The following is a 16,726-nucleotide window of genomic DNA, read 5'->3' on the forward strand; positions in this document are numbered from 1 at the left end:
GGAAAATCAGATGAGAGCTGTGGGCTAACCACTGCACACGACTGGAACATTTAGCAATAGAAAGAAATTAATGAGCACAACAGACTGTTTAGGTGGTGAGCGAACCAGCACAAAGACAAGGACGCTTGAAAACCTCCAGATAGGAAAAAAATGAGAAAAGGGAGAGGTAGGATAATCTATCAACTGCAGCCTTAGAGGGCAACACGTTGCACTCTGACCATAAAGTCACAGGCAGTATGACACACACCAAACAACACAGAATGTGCTTACCTCCCTTGGACCTGCAAATACAGAACCGAAGAACCCAGATCTTACGTAGCGATTAACCAGCGGTACATGTCAAGCTAACAGCGAGAAGATCAAGCGGAGTGCGATGAGCCATATCCACTTTGTTTGCCAAAAATCAGGAAGGAATGAAACAGAACCAGTAGTTACTAAGCTAAATTATAAATTGTAATCCAAAATATCTTTTGAATACCTCCATGGTAGGAAAACACAGTAATATTGTCAGATTACTATATGGTGAGTTTGATTAGCAAGATCCAAAAATAGTACTGTGTTAAGTACTGTCGGTGTGTTGCTTCAGTTGCAAGTTAGGTGATGAAATCAAGAAAGTTCAACTTGCAGACAACCCTGCCTTTTATTGCTGCCTTTTTATTGAACACAGCCTTAGTGTGCTAGATGAGCACTATCAGTCAACACTGTCTATTCTAAAGTATGAGTATGAGTATTGATTACTAGAGTGAATCTCCCAGGGACACATGACTGACTTTGGTATCAGTGTTCTCCTTAGAACTGATTATTGGCATCCCCCAAACTGCAATCCCTTTTACAAGGATCTGGGTATCATCTCATCACCTAAGATGAAATTTCACTCAATCCACTGCATGTGCAGTATCTCGTGAATGTATGGCTTCCTTTGAGATTCCTCTTTGACACTTTCAGTTGAGGACAATGTAAAGGTCAGTGCCCAGCAGCACATACTGTATGATAAATCTACTATATGTCTTAGCACATCCTCAGAGATAAGGAAGCACCTGGTTGTTAGATATTAAGAAATCTTGCAAACTGGAAGTAGGTAAATGTTTACTGATTGTTTGCTTCAACATGGGAATGTATGGGGGTTGTTTTAACTACATTTGACCTAGCCTACAGAAATGAGGGATGAGAAGAAAAAAGTGTGAAAGATGTCCTGCCTGCCCTTTTATTGTTTTGGGGATACAGTATGAGAGCTTCCATTTCCTGCTAGTGTTTTCACTGTGCTGCTGGCTACATTCCTTTGTTTGTCTTTATTTAAATGAGCTGTTCACTTATTGCTTTTTTCAGTGATATTTATGGTTAGTAAGACCTAAGTGTTTTTGTTAATTTTTGGTTGAGGCCAGCAGTATATTACTATATCATCACTATTTTATGTAAAGTTGTTTTTAGATACAGTATTTAAGGGTTGCATTATGTTCAGTGAATAGTACCCAGTAGATTATGTAAGCATAAGGTAGTGGAGTGCACATTCTACATGGGAGCCAGGGAAGAAGATGGTGCGTGCTAGAGCCAACAGTAATTTGTGAGCCCATGAAGTTCTATGGTGATAGAATGCCAACATATAACGTACACTGTCAGAGTATAAACAAACCCCATAAAAAATGTGTAATTTTTCTTGGGAAATCTCTTCACATTAATCTGATTTGCGCTCACCTTCACACTGGCTTGGACTTAATCACGTCCTGAAATGAAAAGTGGTTTGAAGATAAATATAAACAAGATGGGGGAAATTATATATACGATCAGGTCTTTTTGATTGAAACCTAAAATGTAATTATTGTCCCCTTTGCAATCCAATGTTTTACAGCCATATCCTACTAAAATTTAATTATTAGCAAGGTAACCTTGTGGAGCTCATATAATGATGAAAGGAACCTTAGGGATAAAGGTGTCCCTTTGGATATTCAATACCCCATGAGATACATGTTATAGCCAATTCTCCTGTATTTGGTCCAGCAATTACAACCTACGCTGGGTGACTTATGATAGCCATCAAGACAGTATTAAACCTGACTCTAATGGACAACTAAGAGGCATAATAGTTCCTCCCAAATGAATTATTCTTTATCCTAATTTGTAAAAGTGTGCAAGCAGAGAGTGGGGTTAATCAGCCAAACTTAAATTGAAGTCGTCCTTTGACCAGCCTAATGGTCGCACATCCTGGAATGCTCTTAGTACCAACACACACCTGATTTTAAAAGCGAGCTGGTAACTGGTTGTTATAAATTAGGGGCTCTAGTGAGAACGTTTTATGATCCTACAGCACATGTGAGCTTTATTACGAGTGGGCACTATATGTCAGGCAGCAAATGTATTTCTATCTGTAGTATGATTGCCATTACGATAGCAAGAGCACTCTTATTTATTATTAGTTGCAACATTACAGTTCTTCCAGTCCATGACAGAGTAATGATAGTGTAGTTGATGCAGTGTCAAAGAGCTCCAGCTGGTGACAGAGCAGAAGCTAAATGAGTGGGTGTTAGCAATGAAGCCTGTTGCTCCATGGAGACGGCCTGTACAAGCTGAACCATCATGTGGATACTGTACCTCTTAACACCCAGGGAAGCTTCCTGCCCATCTCAGTGCTTCCTGATCTGTTTGTACTTCTTGTCTATTTTCTTTCTCCTCTTTTTTCAGTTTTTGATGCCTCCCTCACTCACTCTCTCCGTCTCTCCCCTCACCCCTACTGATTGTAATCTGCAGCTGTCAAGCTCCCAGTAATTGAAACTGACTTGATGAATCGCTTAATTACCTTTAATAGCTGATTCAAGAGGAGCTGAATAATGAAGATAACAGAGAATGAAGTGGAGGTTGTGAAGCATCAGTCTGTAATTGCCCCATTGTTGTTGTTGTTTTTGTTTGTGGCAGTGTTGTGTGCGTTGTTATTCCGTCATCAACACCCGCAAATCTGCTTAGCACAAGAAGATATGGGCTAAAACTAACAGGATGTTGTTTCAGACTTCAAAAAATGCTGCCTTTACACTGTGCACAAAAAGGGGAAGGATGATCGAGTGAAGATTAACGAGCAGCGATAAAAGCAAAAAACACTGTGAGAGATGGGAAGGAGAAGTTGCAGAAACAGGAAAGAACAAACTTTTATTATGCCCTCTCAGCTTGTCGTTAATGTTGCGTGTAGTGTGGGTGGAGCAGCATCTGACATGGCTCTGAGGTACAGTTGTATAGAAATCGCCATGCTTTAATATCTAACCATGATGCCCAGCGGTACCAGCAGCCCTGGCTCAGCACACTCTGACCTATAAAGGATATGAAAATGTTGTATTCCAGCCACATTTATTATTCATTAATTGGCTAACTTACCCCCTAGTCAGCAAAATTTAATATCTGAGAGAGGACTAAAGTGGTGGTTTCCCATGTAGTTCACATTTCTGGTATTCATGAAACAGAATCTAAATTGTATTATTTTCCCTTGCAGTTCACTTCAAAGAGACTTTGATTAAGTTTGTTTGATAGCGCTTGTGTTTGGTCTCTGTTGTGCCCGCTTTTCCACGATTCACACCTCTTCGTTTGACCATATGTCTCAAAGAAGTCACTTGAAATGTCGACTCCATCAGTTAGGGGCTAGAGGTAACAGTCCTAATTAAGCTTTTTTTCCCCCTTCTTTTTATCCGGCATCCCCAGGGAATGCTTTCTGCTGATGCTCACAAAAACAAAGCAACGGAAAGAGGAAAACAACAGGAAGAAGAGTTCACACAACAACACAGAATCAGACAGTGTGCACTGCGATGCTCTGTATTCAGATCTCATCAGTGGTATCTAAAAACACACGACATAACTTTTGTAGTGAATTAGTTTAGGACCTTTTATGTTAAACCCCTTTCGCACTTACAGCCTTCCATTTAAGGGTCATGTGAGAATGAGCGCTGAAATCTACATTCCAGAAAATCTGAAAAAATCAGCTGTGGAAAAAGTTGTCAGGACATCTGAATATCAGGTTTTGTAACATACAACACAGCAGATGAAGCACCATAATTTGTATTTTCACTAGGCTGTGTTTGTTGGCAGTTGTGTTGAATTATAGTAACACTGACCCTGAGATTGAGAGGAATGGAATTATGGAATTATTAATGGAATTATGTCAGCATAGCCTTTTAAGTGAGTGGCATGTAAATAGGCATAATCATCAAATGATTAGTAGATAAAATAAACATCCTTTATCATGGCATGATTTTACCACTACTGCATCATCATCAGCATTATCAGCATAACAACATCAATGGTTGCATGAACAGAAATCCAGTACCTTTTATAAAAACTGATTTCAGACTGCCCACAGCAGAAACAAACTACAGACAGGGACCAGACTTGCCTGGGGCACTGAGGCATAGAGATTATTCAGTTGTGTACCTAAGCCTTTGGAAACAGCAGTGATTGTAGATATATTATTAGTCTGACCAGGAAAGCGAGCAGGAGAGAGCTGAATTTACAGAGGAATTTAGCGAGCCTAATGGCCCAGACAGGATGAATGAAAGAACGCTCTAAGGAGGAAGACAGGAAAAGAGCCTAACAAATACATAAAAAGTGCATTTATCTGACATCGGTGGCATCTTCAACTCGCCATTAATGACTGGGCAAATACCTTGAGTAAATAATAGCAGGCCTGCATAAAGAGAGCGGGGGCGATGGGAACAATAATTGGAGAAGAGGTGAAGTGGTGGTATTTTTAGGATGCCAGTTTTATGTTACTCTCCTGGAGATATCTTTGCTAGTTACCTGATCTTTGCAGCCTGGCTCCAAATTTCTGTATGTTGGAAAAACAGCAGACGCTCCCTGCCTCCCCCTGCATGGCCCCCTTCAATCTCCTGACAGAGGACCATGCCAGAAACTGGACTAAAGGCCCTGCGAAACACACTCTCCTAGTCTTTGTGCTTAAAGTTTAGCTCACTGTATGCAGTTAGTATTCTACTGACTGTGGAGCTATTAAATGAAACAAAAGAGCTGTAACATTCTTTTGCATTAAGCAACTGTGCCCTTTTTTCAGCACATCTGCAAATTTAGCATGAAATGTGATCTGTTTCTTAACGGAGAGGCAGTTGTGCAGTGCAAAAACAAGTTGCTTGAGACATGGAGACTTTGTTGGTTTAAGTGGTAGGAGGAATCAGATGTCATGCATGAGGACAGTACAGCGACAGTTGGTTTGGTGAGCTGAAGGTGGGTGAGGGTCAGCAGGAACAGAGAGGAAAGCAGCTCAGCTGGTGCTGCAGGAGGACAAGTACAGCAATCTGTCTCTGTGTTTCTGTTGGCAGACTACTCACTCAGGACGCATCCATCTATCCATACCCTGTCCTTTTTTATCATTCTCCTTCCTGTCTCTCTGTCAGTTAAACTGTAGGAGATGTCTGTGTCTGCAAGTGAGGATTTGGTACCTTAAGCCCAGACCCCCAGCTCCGTCCCTTCCCTCCTCCTGCAGACCTCAGCAGGATCTGCCTCAGCTCACTACTTCCCCCCACAGATCATAACATACACTATTGTATATTGTACAACTCATACAACTCAGTTAAGACACTTTGCGTATTAGAATGGAGTCTTTCAACTTCCATTCACCATTTCATTTTCATAAACATTCATGAAAGTAACCCTCCTCCATCATCCATATATCATCTTTAGATGTTGCATATGTTGCATTATTTTCAGTACTGTGTGGGGGAAGAACTGAATTATTGTTTAATGAATGCTTAGAAAAAAAGAAAACAAAACCAGTGCATCTACTAAAAAATAGGGGGTTGTGAAGGGTGTTCTACCTTTACCTTTTAGTGCATCTCTTCAGTGATTATTAATTATTGCATTTACTGCATTACAGCATTTTGAAACAAATAATGTAGTATGATAGCCTTGATTTGTCAGTCAGACACATTCCATCCATTAGTGATAACCCTCAACAAAGTTGGTGCAAGCAGCTTTGTAAATACTTTTACAGTGACACAATGATCTAGAATTTATGAAAGGTATTAAACTAGTACTAAACTACGCATGCTAGCTCAGGTAGGATAAGATGTTTTGTGAATACTGCCCATCCTCAATGGAATTTCCTTCAAAGATTGACTTCCCTCTTTGGGTATTTTACGCATGTAAATTATGGGGCTATCATTGTAGCAGAACTACTTACACATGTGAGTGGAGAGCTGTATAACTGTATCTCAATCTGTGTGTGCATAATCAGATTTGTAAATGTGTAAAAAAAAAAATCCAAATCTGTATTCAGATTTACAAGTGTATTGAGATTTGTAAATGTGTAGACAAATCTGTAAATGGATATTAATGGCTGAAGTATTTTGCTCCAGGAGCTGGAAATACAGACAAGTCATCAGTTACAACTCAGGCGGGGCTCTCAATTGTCTTTTTACATGTGACTTTTGCTACACTTCTGCCGTGGCAGAGATCTGCAAATGTGTGTGGCCATTTGCAAATGTTTGTGGAGATTTGTCTGTGTGCCTCAGTAGCTACATACAGCCTACATACCACTAGTCAGCGGTAGCACCCACATTGCTAGACTACAGTAATGGCCCCATAGTCAATCTCCATGAGCTGAGGCCTGAATAGACATCCAAATTTCCACAAACACTACAATTCCAGCATCCTGTTCTGGTTTTTACTTCTCAAACATGAATGTAAATTATAATGTTGACCTCATTCTAAAATATAAATGAGGAACACACCCAAGTCATTATTTTGGGCTCAGGCTGGTCATCTTTACTCTATTTCTAGTATCACCCCAGCCCAGTGGCAACATCACCATTGTTGGTAAAATCCTCTTAGCTAACTGTAGGCAGCAGCGCTCTGGACCTCCATAGCTCCTGGAAGAATGACACAGTGATTTACTCAGAACACGACACCATGCCTCAAAGTCATCACTGTGGCATATCCCTCTATGTACAGCCAGCTGTGTAATGAAAAGTGACAACACATTTCTATGCTTTTAATGTCTTTGGTTATGGGGGGATAGAGAGGGCTCTGGATGGATAGGGCCATGTATAAAAGTATTTGAATGATGTGGTGTGTGTTTTATCCTGGTTTTTCACAGTCATTGTCTCAAGCTGTGCGCAAAAGAGAAATAATTGAGCCATATTATTTAATATTTTACATTCAAGTGCATTTAGTATGCACCACAGATTTACAATGTTGTTAAGATTTGAGGTTAAACTGACTCGCAAGACTAATACTTTGTTGGGGTCATTTTGATTTGGACAACATGCCACAGTGAACACTTCAGCTAGACCCCCCCTTACTAATTCCAAATTTTTGTGTTTCAGCAATATTTACCAGCATGTTTGGTATGGTTTTATTTACTATCCTGCTGGATACCTTTCCCAGAGGGTTCCATAATCCTCTTACAATATGGGTGGGGGCAGAAAATATTTTCTTGCTTCAAGTGTGGCTCCAGGCATAGCCTAAGGCTTATGGCAAATTTGGCTGCAGCTTCCAAGCCCAGCCTCAAACCTAGCCATACACCCCCAGCCTCGATGCCGGCTGTCTCTTCTACCCCTCCGTCCATCGCCAAGCCCCAGATCCCTTTTTTAGCCTGCAGCATGGAACATGTTTGCTGGTAATACATCAGTAGGCATTATATCCTCAGCAAGATCAGCCTCCGTTGGGGAAAGCATAACCTTGGGAGTGACTTTGTGGCGAGGCCTGTCAGTGTTCTTCCAAGTAGCCTGATGTGAATCTTAACATGCTTCCACTCTTAGGAAAGACTCCCAGGAAAGGCAAACCTGAGGGGTTTGTCCAAGGTGTAGGGAATGTCTGTGCCAGTGGAACCTTAAAATCAAAAAGGTCCTAAGCCTCATTCATTTATTTTGGCTCAAGAAAAAGACAGTTTTACTATATTTGTACTGTACATAGTCCAATGAAACACATGGATTTCAGTCATTGTGAAAGTATTCATTGTGAAGTTATGTCATTTGCAATCTGAATTCTTCCTGTACTTGGCAGCACTGCTTCTCTCCGTCTTCTACTCTACGATACGCCTAGCATACCTACTCCTCAGGGCGGTGATTACAAGGTCAGTTCAGGTTGTATCACTTTAACCTGAGAACACAAGCAAGCAAACAAACAGCAAATCAGGTTTGATTTGTCAGTAGGTGCTGCATGCTGAATCATGGTCTGAATTAAGAAGGCAGAGGATCTTTGATGATGTCTTCCCAGCAAAATCCAATCTGTCTGCAGAAAAAGCTGTTGGATTTTTTTTTTTTTTTGTTTAATTTTCAGACACCCAATTCAGGCATGTTTAGTTTGAAACTAATCCCCTCATTTAGACTTGATTTAGAGTGAAATATTGATTATGCAAATTTCACACTTGTGGTTCATGTTCTTTTATATCCACCAAGCTACAAAGGTATGTATGTATAAATATACATACCTGGTAATGTGTCAAACCAATATGCAGCCCAGTGGTTAATACTGTAGAGGCGCCAAAGCTTTTTCCATTCTCACTGGTCTAATGTGCTGCTTTTTAATTGAGCCAACATCTATTGTATAACCTCCGCAGTCGTTTGAGCTGTCTGTTTAGTTTCAGTCCCACTATTTATGTAGCCTGTGTTCAGGCCCACAAAGTGGCAAGTTTCAGATGAACTAAATTGGAAAACACACATGGCGGTAACTAATCCCGGCGGCACCATCACATACTCACCACAAGCCACAGAGCCCCTCTCCCTCCCTGGTTCCCACCCACTCTGGCTCCAGAACCGTTTCCATCCTTGGTGTCCCATCAGTGGCTGTACCCCGTCCTAGTAGCCCATTAGCCTCCATGCTGATGCAGCAAAGCAATGATGGCCAGGCTGTATGGTGGATTATTTGCCTTGCAGCTGGCCTCTCTGTCTCCATCCCGTCTTCTCTCTCAGTGAGCTTTAATATTATCAGTGCAGTTATTATCATTGAAAGCTGGGTGACAATGCAAAAGGAGAGACCCAAGATTAGTAGTGAGTCTCAGAGGGAAGGAGGAAAGATACGGTAGATATGCTGTGATGCCTCTTTACTCTCTGCTGTGTATTTGTCAGTGTGTATGAGCATGTGGGTGTGGGTGCACATTTGTTTGGATGTTGTGTGTATGTATGTGCGTGTGTGTGTGTGTGTGTGTGTGTGTGTGTGTGTGTGTGCCAGATGGCTGCCTGGCTGTGGGGTAAAGCTATTATTTTTCAGAGGATGGTATTTTATCAGAGATAATACACTCATTGCACTGGGTCCTCCATTATTTATTGTTTCTCCACACTTATCTCATTTTTCTAAAGTTGTTTGCTGAACTTTCCATCAGCTCTTCACACTCTCCTCCACTTTTACTTCTGTCTTTTACTTTCACCTCTGTCTTTCTTTCTTGTTCACTCATAACCAAACCTGTGGAAAAGTTGTTGATTTTGGTAAAATCCCTATAAGACAGAATCATCAAAGATAGCTCAGACAATCAAAATATTGTATTTTGGTGTTATAATAACTCTGTTTGATTGCACTACATTTTAATGACCATAATTCTGTGGGAGAGTCTGTTGTGTAAGCAGAGAACAGATGGCTCAGAGAGCATATTTTAACAACCAAATGACTTGTTTTGTACATGAAGCGCTGACGAGGCACTTGAATTTTACTCAATTACAATTTTCCCCTGAATGGGTCTTTAACTTCATCCTCTTGCTTTCTCTCCTCTCCCCATAGGCATCATCCACCAGATGAAGGGGGACTATGAGACTGCACTGAAACTCCACAAAACACACCTGGCCATTGCTCAGGAGTTGAATGACTATGCTGCTCAGGGCCGGGCCTATGGTAACATGGGTAACGCCTACAATGCCCTGGGAGCCTTTGACCAGGCTGTTCGCTACCACCGCCAGGAGCTGCAGATCTCCATGGAGGTCAATGACCGGGCCTCGCAGGCCTCCACCCATGGAAACCTGGCTGTGGCTTACCAAGCCCTGGGAGCCCATGACCGCGCTCTGCAACATTACCAGAACCACCTCAATATTGCTCGTGAGCTCAGAGATGTCCAGAGTGAGGCGCGGGCTCTGGGCAACCTCGGCAACTTCCACTGCTCTCGAGGAGAGTTTCCTCAGGCCGTGCCCTACTATGAGCAGTACCTCCGCCTATCCCCTGACCTCCAAGACATGGAGAGCGAAGGGAAAGTTTGTCACAATCTAGGTTATGCCCACTACTGTCTGGGCAACTACCAGGATGCCGTCAAATACTATGAGCAGGACCTAGCTCTGGCCAAGGATCTTCATGACAAACTGAGTCAGGCCAAGGCTTACTGTAACCTCGGTTTGGCATTCAAAGCCCTGGGAGACTTCACTAAGGCAGAGGAGTGTCAGAAATACCTGCTGTCACTGGCCCAATCCCTGAACAATGCACAGGCTCGCTTCAGAGCTCTGGGGAACCTCGGGGACATATTTGTCTGTAAAAAAGATGTGGCTGGAGCCATTCAGTTTTACGAGCAGCAACTGGCCTTAGCTCACCAGGTATGGCCACACATAATGAATGTAGCACAACGTATACTAGAACAATTAATCATATAAATAGGAAATGTCAGAAAATGTAATTTTGATAGCGTTCACTCATGTCCCTCATGCTGATATTATGAAATTCTATCTTGTTTCAGATTAAGGAGCGTAGGATGGAGGCCTGTGCCTATGCCGCCCTCGGGGCAACCTACAGACTTGTGCAGAAATATGACAAAGCTCTGGGCTACCACACCCAGGAGCTGGAGGTGTATCAAGAGCTGGGCGACGTGCCAGGAGAGTGCAAAGCCCATGGTCACCTGGCAGCTGTCTACATGGCCCTGGGGAAGTACGCCATGGCCTTCAAGAGCTACGAAGAGCAGTTGGAGCTAGGTCGGAGGCTGAAGGATCCTGTCGTGGAGGCTCAGGTGTACGGAAATATGGGCATCACTAAAATGAATGTAGGTGTGATGGAGGAAGCTATTGGCTACCTGGAGCAACAGCTAGCCACTTTACAGCAGCTGAGTGGCAACGAGGCAGTAATGGACAGGGGTAGGGCCTATGGAAACCTGGGAGACTGTTATGAGGCTCTGGGAGACTTTGAGGAAGCCATCAAGTACTATGACCAGTATCTGTCAGTGGCCCAGAGCCTCAACCGCATGCAGGACCAGGAGAAGGCCTACAGAGGCTTAGGCAATGGACACAGGTCAGTCTGTTTTTAAATGAAAGGCAACATGTTTCAAATATTGCTAGAAAAGTACTTTTGTCTTTGTATAATGCACCAGTATCAATTTCCCCTAGCTGTTGCAGTAGCAGATAATTGTATTGACTGGGTATTACTAATAATTACAGTAATCCTACTTTGCATATTATTTTTCTCCTTGCGCTCACTATCAAGGACCACCATAGTTTAGAGACACCTTGCTTGTGAGCAAGACTTGGATGTGAGCCTGGTGCTAGCTGTCTCAGCAGCAGCCTAGTGGCCCTGGCCTTATCTGTATGCAAAGAGGCTTTGGCACATAGACGTCTGAAATGAAGGGGAAGCAACCTCTTACATCTTGTGTCTCTTCTCCCTTCTATTTCTCCTTAAGCGTCAAAGAGCTGATAGCATCCTAGGAGACTACACTGCAAAATAAAACAGGAAAGGCTTGCTGAAATCCTCATTTCGGAGATGATTTTCTTCTTATTGTGCGTCATCAGCATGGCACCACAGCAATCACACACAGCAGTATTAGCCATGCATAAGTTCAGAGGGGAATAATAGACATCAGACACACACCCTTCTCATCTTCTAACAGCTTTTAGTCAAGCACATACATTATCACACAACATTAATTAAGCTGAAGGCTTTTATTCTTTTAATGCTCCATTTGAACCGGCATCCGGCAATTGTTGGTATGCCTGAGAATGTGAATAAAGTCTCTTTGAAGGCGAATAAAATGAGGAGATGGGATGAATGCCACTCTGTCAGACATACACAAGAGGATGGAAGTGAGGATCCTTTGATAGATGACCCATCTCGTATTAAAGGATGGTAAACAGTGTTACCCTTCAAACACAAGCAAAATTTTAAATTTTGTATCAGTGCTCAGACATTTCTCATATAGCCTTCCACACACATTTTAGTCTGTCCACATCAGCAGCTATCAGCAGTGTGTTGGACATCTAAATCTATATTTCATTTACACCAAAACTGAAATTATCTGGTGCTTTACAAAAGAAAATGCAATGTGCACTCCTTGTTCTGTTACAAGAGAATAGATATGTATCTGTTTATCAAGAATATAGTTTCCCCTAGATATGAGATAAGCAGATAAGCAGATAGATAGATCTATTTTGAGTGTTGTGGGCTTGAAAGATATCTCAGTATTTGTTCAGTTTGAACAGAAAATTCCAATTTCTTTTAGGTTGTCTTGTTGGTTTCTTATCTCCCATATCTCACTCCTAATCTGCTTCGCTCTGACACTCATTGGATTTCTGTCTTTACCTGCAGGGCTATGGGAAACCTACAGCAGTCGCTGGTGTGTTTTGAGAAGCGGTTAGTAGTGGCTCATGAGCTGGGGGAGTGTGGAGGGAAGGCTCAGGCCTACGGTGAACTGGGTGCACTGCACAGTCAGCTGGGCAATTACGAGCAGGCTATCTCTTGTCTGGAGCGTCAGCTGGCCATTGCCCGTGACACCCAGGACAGACTACTGGAGGGTGATGCAAGCTGCGGTTTGGGTGCTGTATATCAAGCTATGGGAGAGTATGAGACAGCCCTGCGATGCCACCAAAGTGACCTGGAGAGTGCAGAGGAAGCGGGCAGCCCCACACGCCAGGCCCGCGCCTACGGGAACTTAGGCCTTACCTACGAGTCACTTGGAAACTACGAGCGGGCAGTCGTGTTCCAGGAACAGCACCTAAGTGTGGCGGCTCAGACTAATGACTTGGCTGCCAAGACACTGGCCTATGGCAGCCTGGGGAGAACACACCACGCACTACAAAACTACTCACAGGCTGTCATGTACCTGCAGGAAGGTGAGTGAGTCAGGGGGAACAGGAGAGAGGATTGCCTTTGTTGCCTGAGCTGATAGGCTTAGAGTTTGTGAATTCATGAATATGAAATTCAGAGCCTATTTGTTGCTAAGCCTTTGCCACATTTTTATTAGGCTGTGTGCGTGTGTGCGTGTGTGTGTGTGTGTGTGTGTGTGTGTGTGTGTGTGTGTTTGGGCTTTTGTGCTTATGTGTTATAAGTGCACAAGGGGGATTTTGTGTGCGTATTATGCATCTGTGTTGGCTTCTGTGCTGTATAGGTATACCAGCATTTATGTGTGTATGTCTGTGCAAACCTATCAGGATGCACGGCAAGGCATTTTTCCTGTTTACTGCTAGCTGTTCTTCACACCTCTATATCTACTTTTCTCAGAGGGTTCTTTGTAGTGAGCTGCCAAAGGATATTTTCACACAGTGGCTGACAGACGCCTGCCTCTAACGCTTCATTGTCCCCTGCAGATTATGGTGCAATAAAAACCTGCAGCTTGGCCCCTCAAAAATTCATAATGTCTGTGACAGTGCAGGAAGCGTTTGTCACCAAGGACTTGATAAGTGGAAGCATCCATGGATGTGAGCTGAGTGTCCACAGCACCAACCTCACCCGTGCCCATTGACAGACCTCATGCTCAGGCACACCCACTGTGTTACGACCCAAACCCTGTTTGAATCCAAGAAAAATGCAGCTTGTGTAAGAGGACAGTTGTATATTTCACCCTGCAGGGAGTGAATGCAAGGGAACAGGAATGCATCTCCTCTATCTCTCCTCCTCCTCCTCCTCGTCTGCTTTATTAGAGTTAGCTGGGCCTGCAATGACCCATACACCCTCGGCAGGCCTGCTTGTTGAGCTTTAATGGAAACAAAGGCGACAGGCCATTCTGTCTCCACCCTGTCCTCCTGTTGTCCCCCACACTGTCCTTGTATTGTTCCTCAGTCTGGCTGTGAAAAAGAACAGTGCCTTCACTATCCTTGACAGCCAATTATTTCTGGCCAACCTACCCAGACCGAAAAGTTGGCAAGGTTTTTTTCCCTTCAGTTTTTCATTTTTTTTTCTATTCTTACTGCTAGTTTTATGTTTTTTTATTCTTCATTCTGCTTGTTTTTTGTTTTTGTTTACCGAAAAAGATTAATTGGAAGGAGGGATAGAAAGGCAGCTCCAAACTAGTGCAGATACTGTTGACAATATGTGACCTCCAAATCAGTGTGTGTGTTTTTATATATACGCGTGTGTGTGTGTGCGTGTTTGTGTGTCTGATGGTTATTCTGTGTTGCACTGTAATACAGAATGATAAGGCTACAGTGGAAGACACATGAAGATATCGATTAACTGCTGATAGGCAGACATAATTTCTGTCACGTCAAGTGTTCACACTACTCCCCAAGTTATCTTCCTGTAATTTTACATTAAAGGACATTGGACATCGCTGTCTCAATCTTAAACAAAAGAGGCATTTCACAACAAGATGCACTTTTCAATGATTAACACAACAGTGTCATTAAATCAATGCCGTCATTGTAGCGACTAATGGAGGCATTACAGTTTCTCCACGCTTCGTTTATGGAACAACTATTAATGGAATAACAGTATTAACCTGCAAAGGCAGTTTTTGGTAGAAATTTACCTGAAGCTTAATATTTGAACCTGGAAAAATTATATATGGTATATTGATTTATGCAGATTGTGAATAAAAAACAAAAATGGAAAATGCAGTATATACCTTTATGACGAAAATCCAATAGAATGTAACTTGTTGTAATGTTGTAAAATGTAGAATTTCTATCATTTGTATATGAACAAAACATTTTTTGTATCTTTGCTTACATGTTTATTGCTGCTTTCCTATGGATTTCATACAAGATTATATATATATAGTATATTATACTAGTTTGTTATTAATATGTTTTGTATGTGAAAAACATAACACGTATGGGATAATAAACTCTCATACACAAAGCACACCTGTATAGTATAAGCATATGCTTATATGAAATTTGTATAATCTGTAAGAAAGGGGTCTTAATCATGTGTATATAAATGGATAACATAAGATTTTATACAGTGTTATACATTCTTTATAAGCACTATAATAGAATTGACTCAGGAATTCTAATAAAACAAATTCATGTTGGTAGACCTTTGAACAGCTTGTCAGGAGGCATATAAAACTAAATGCAGTTGGATGATAAGTATCTCGGTGTGAAATGTCCGGACCTTTCATCATCATATGTAGACCCCTCACAGTTTTCAGTGTTACTATTTGTATGCTATAAATCTTGAATGTTGGTTGGTGTTAAAGTATCAGTAGGGGTTTGACTGACTAGTCGCATAGTGAGCTGCTGATATACTTGCTTTCAACTGTTGTTGTGTCTATTTTGTTCCTATATTTTATTACTTCTTAGGCACAGAAACATGGGGAGAAATTAGAGGGGAAATACAGTTCTAACAGGAGGGGAAAACATTCCAACGGGGGAACAAGCATTTGTGCATTTGTGAAACTGTTTTACATGTGTTCAAATTGCTTGGGATTTGTTTGGATTGGAACACACATTTGTGACAACCCAAAATTACGCACAAATTGTTGTACACATTTGTAAATCTTATTTTTCATTTGTAGATCATGTAATACATATTTGTGACCATTTTGAGTCTAATTTCTCTCCATACAGAACAGACAAGATCTTTCATCTCAACATATATTTTAGTAATTAACATCTGAAAAGCAGAAAAATGAATTAGCCTAGCTTTCCATTATCTCATAAATTATTAAGCAAGCTTTCACAAATACCAATATTTAGTTCTCAACTTAATGTAAATGCCAGTGCTGTCTTAGTACTAGTGTGCATAATTGTAGAAATGTGTTTATGTAGGTTGAATTTGATATGGGTATCACAATCCCCATCATCCTCAGCTTTTTGACCACATGTCAGAGGTCTGTGGAAGATTTTTTTTTTTTTTACACAGAATAGGTAGATTTTGGTGTTAACTTCATAATGGAGAAGAGGGAGACACAGCAGTGGAGAGTTTGTATCGTGAAAATGTCTCCAAAAATGTATTTTTAAAAAAAAGAGTTTATGACACACTGTTCTTTTCCGCATGTGGTCATGATCAAAGGGTATTGTGTTGTCATGTGTCATGAGTGCGCATGTGCCAGGGTATTTTGTTTTGCGGCACAACGCACCTCACAGTTCTACAGTACATGAGATTTCGTTCCCTTGTTCCAACGCATGTATGTGGTGTCTGCACGTAAAGCTTGTGTCTGAAGCCAGAGGTGCGTGGGCCTCAGGGGCTGCAGAGAATCTCTCACCCAGCTGTCAAGCAGCCTTTAAAGTGTTCTCTAGTTGCTCTTCAGGGTGCAGCCAGCCACGGCCACATCCTCATGTCAGCCGCTGCTACGTGACTGTGCCTGCGGGGTACACCAAAGGCACGCACGGTGACAGTGACAGACACTGAATGATACAGAGCGGGAGAACAGAGGGAATGAGAGAGTTAGGGAGGAAAGGAAGGAGGGATGGAGAGAAAGAAAGAGAATGGCAGGCGGGCGGAGGGGAAAGACAGAGATCGGCATGAGTCATAATTCACATGTATTATTTCACTGTCAACTGGAGAATAAAGAAAACATAGAGTTGGTTGACATTCAGGCTTGATCATAAAGAACTATCACAGAGCAGCTCAGAGAAAGAAAGGCTTTGTGTGTGTGTGTGCGTGTGTGTGCGTGTGCTTGCAG

At 42.0% G+C, this 16,726-nt stretch overlaps 1 protein-coding gene across 4 annotated transcripts in view; it reads left to right on the forward strand.

Annotated features, from left to right (window-relative positions):
* Positions 1 to 16,726, forward strand: part of LOC122876658 (tetratricopeptide repeat protein 28-like) — a 166,036-nt gene that overhangs the window by 129,705 nt on the left and 19,605 nt on the right. For all 4 annotated transcript variants that reach the window (XM_044197253.1, XM_044197252.1, XM_044197254.1 and 1 more), the window contains 3 exons: positions 9,697 to 10,493; positions 10,634 to 11,178; positions 12,466 to 12,989. In XM_044197253.1, coding sequence (XP_044053188.1) covers positions 9,697 to 10,493; positions 10,634 to 11,178; positions 12,466 to 12,989 — 1,866 coding nt within the window. The remainder of the gene's footprint in view (positions 1 to 9,696; positions 10,494 to 10,633; positions 11,179 to 12,465; positions 12,990 to 16,726) is intronic.

This window comes from Siniperca chuatsi, linkage group LG5 (genome assembly GCF_020085105.1).
Source record: "Siniperca chuatsi isolate FFG_IHB_CAS linkage group LG5, ASM2008510v1, whole genome shotgun sequence".
NCBI classification, from domain to species: domain Eukaryota; kingdom Metazoa; phylum Chordata; class Actinopteri; order Centrarchiformes; family Sinipercidae; genus Siniperca; species Siniperca chuatsi.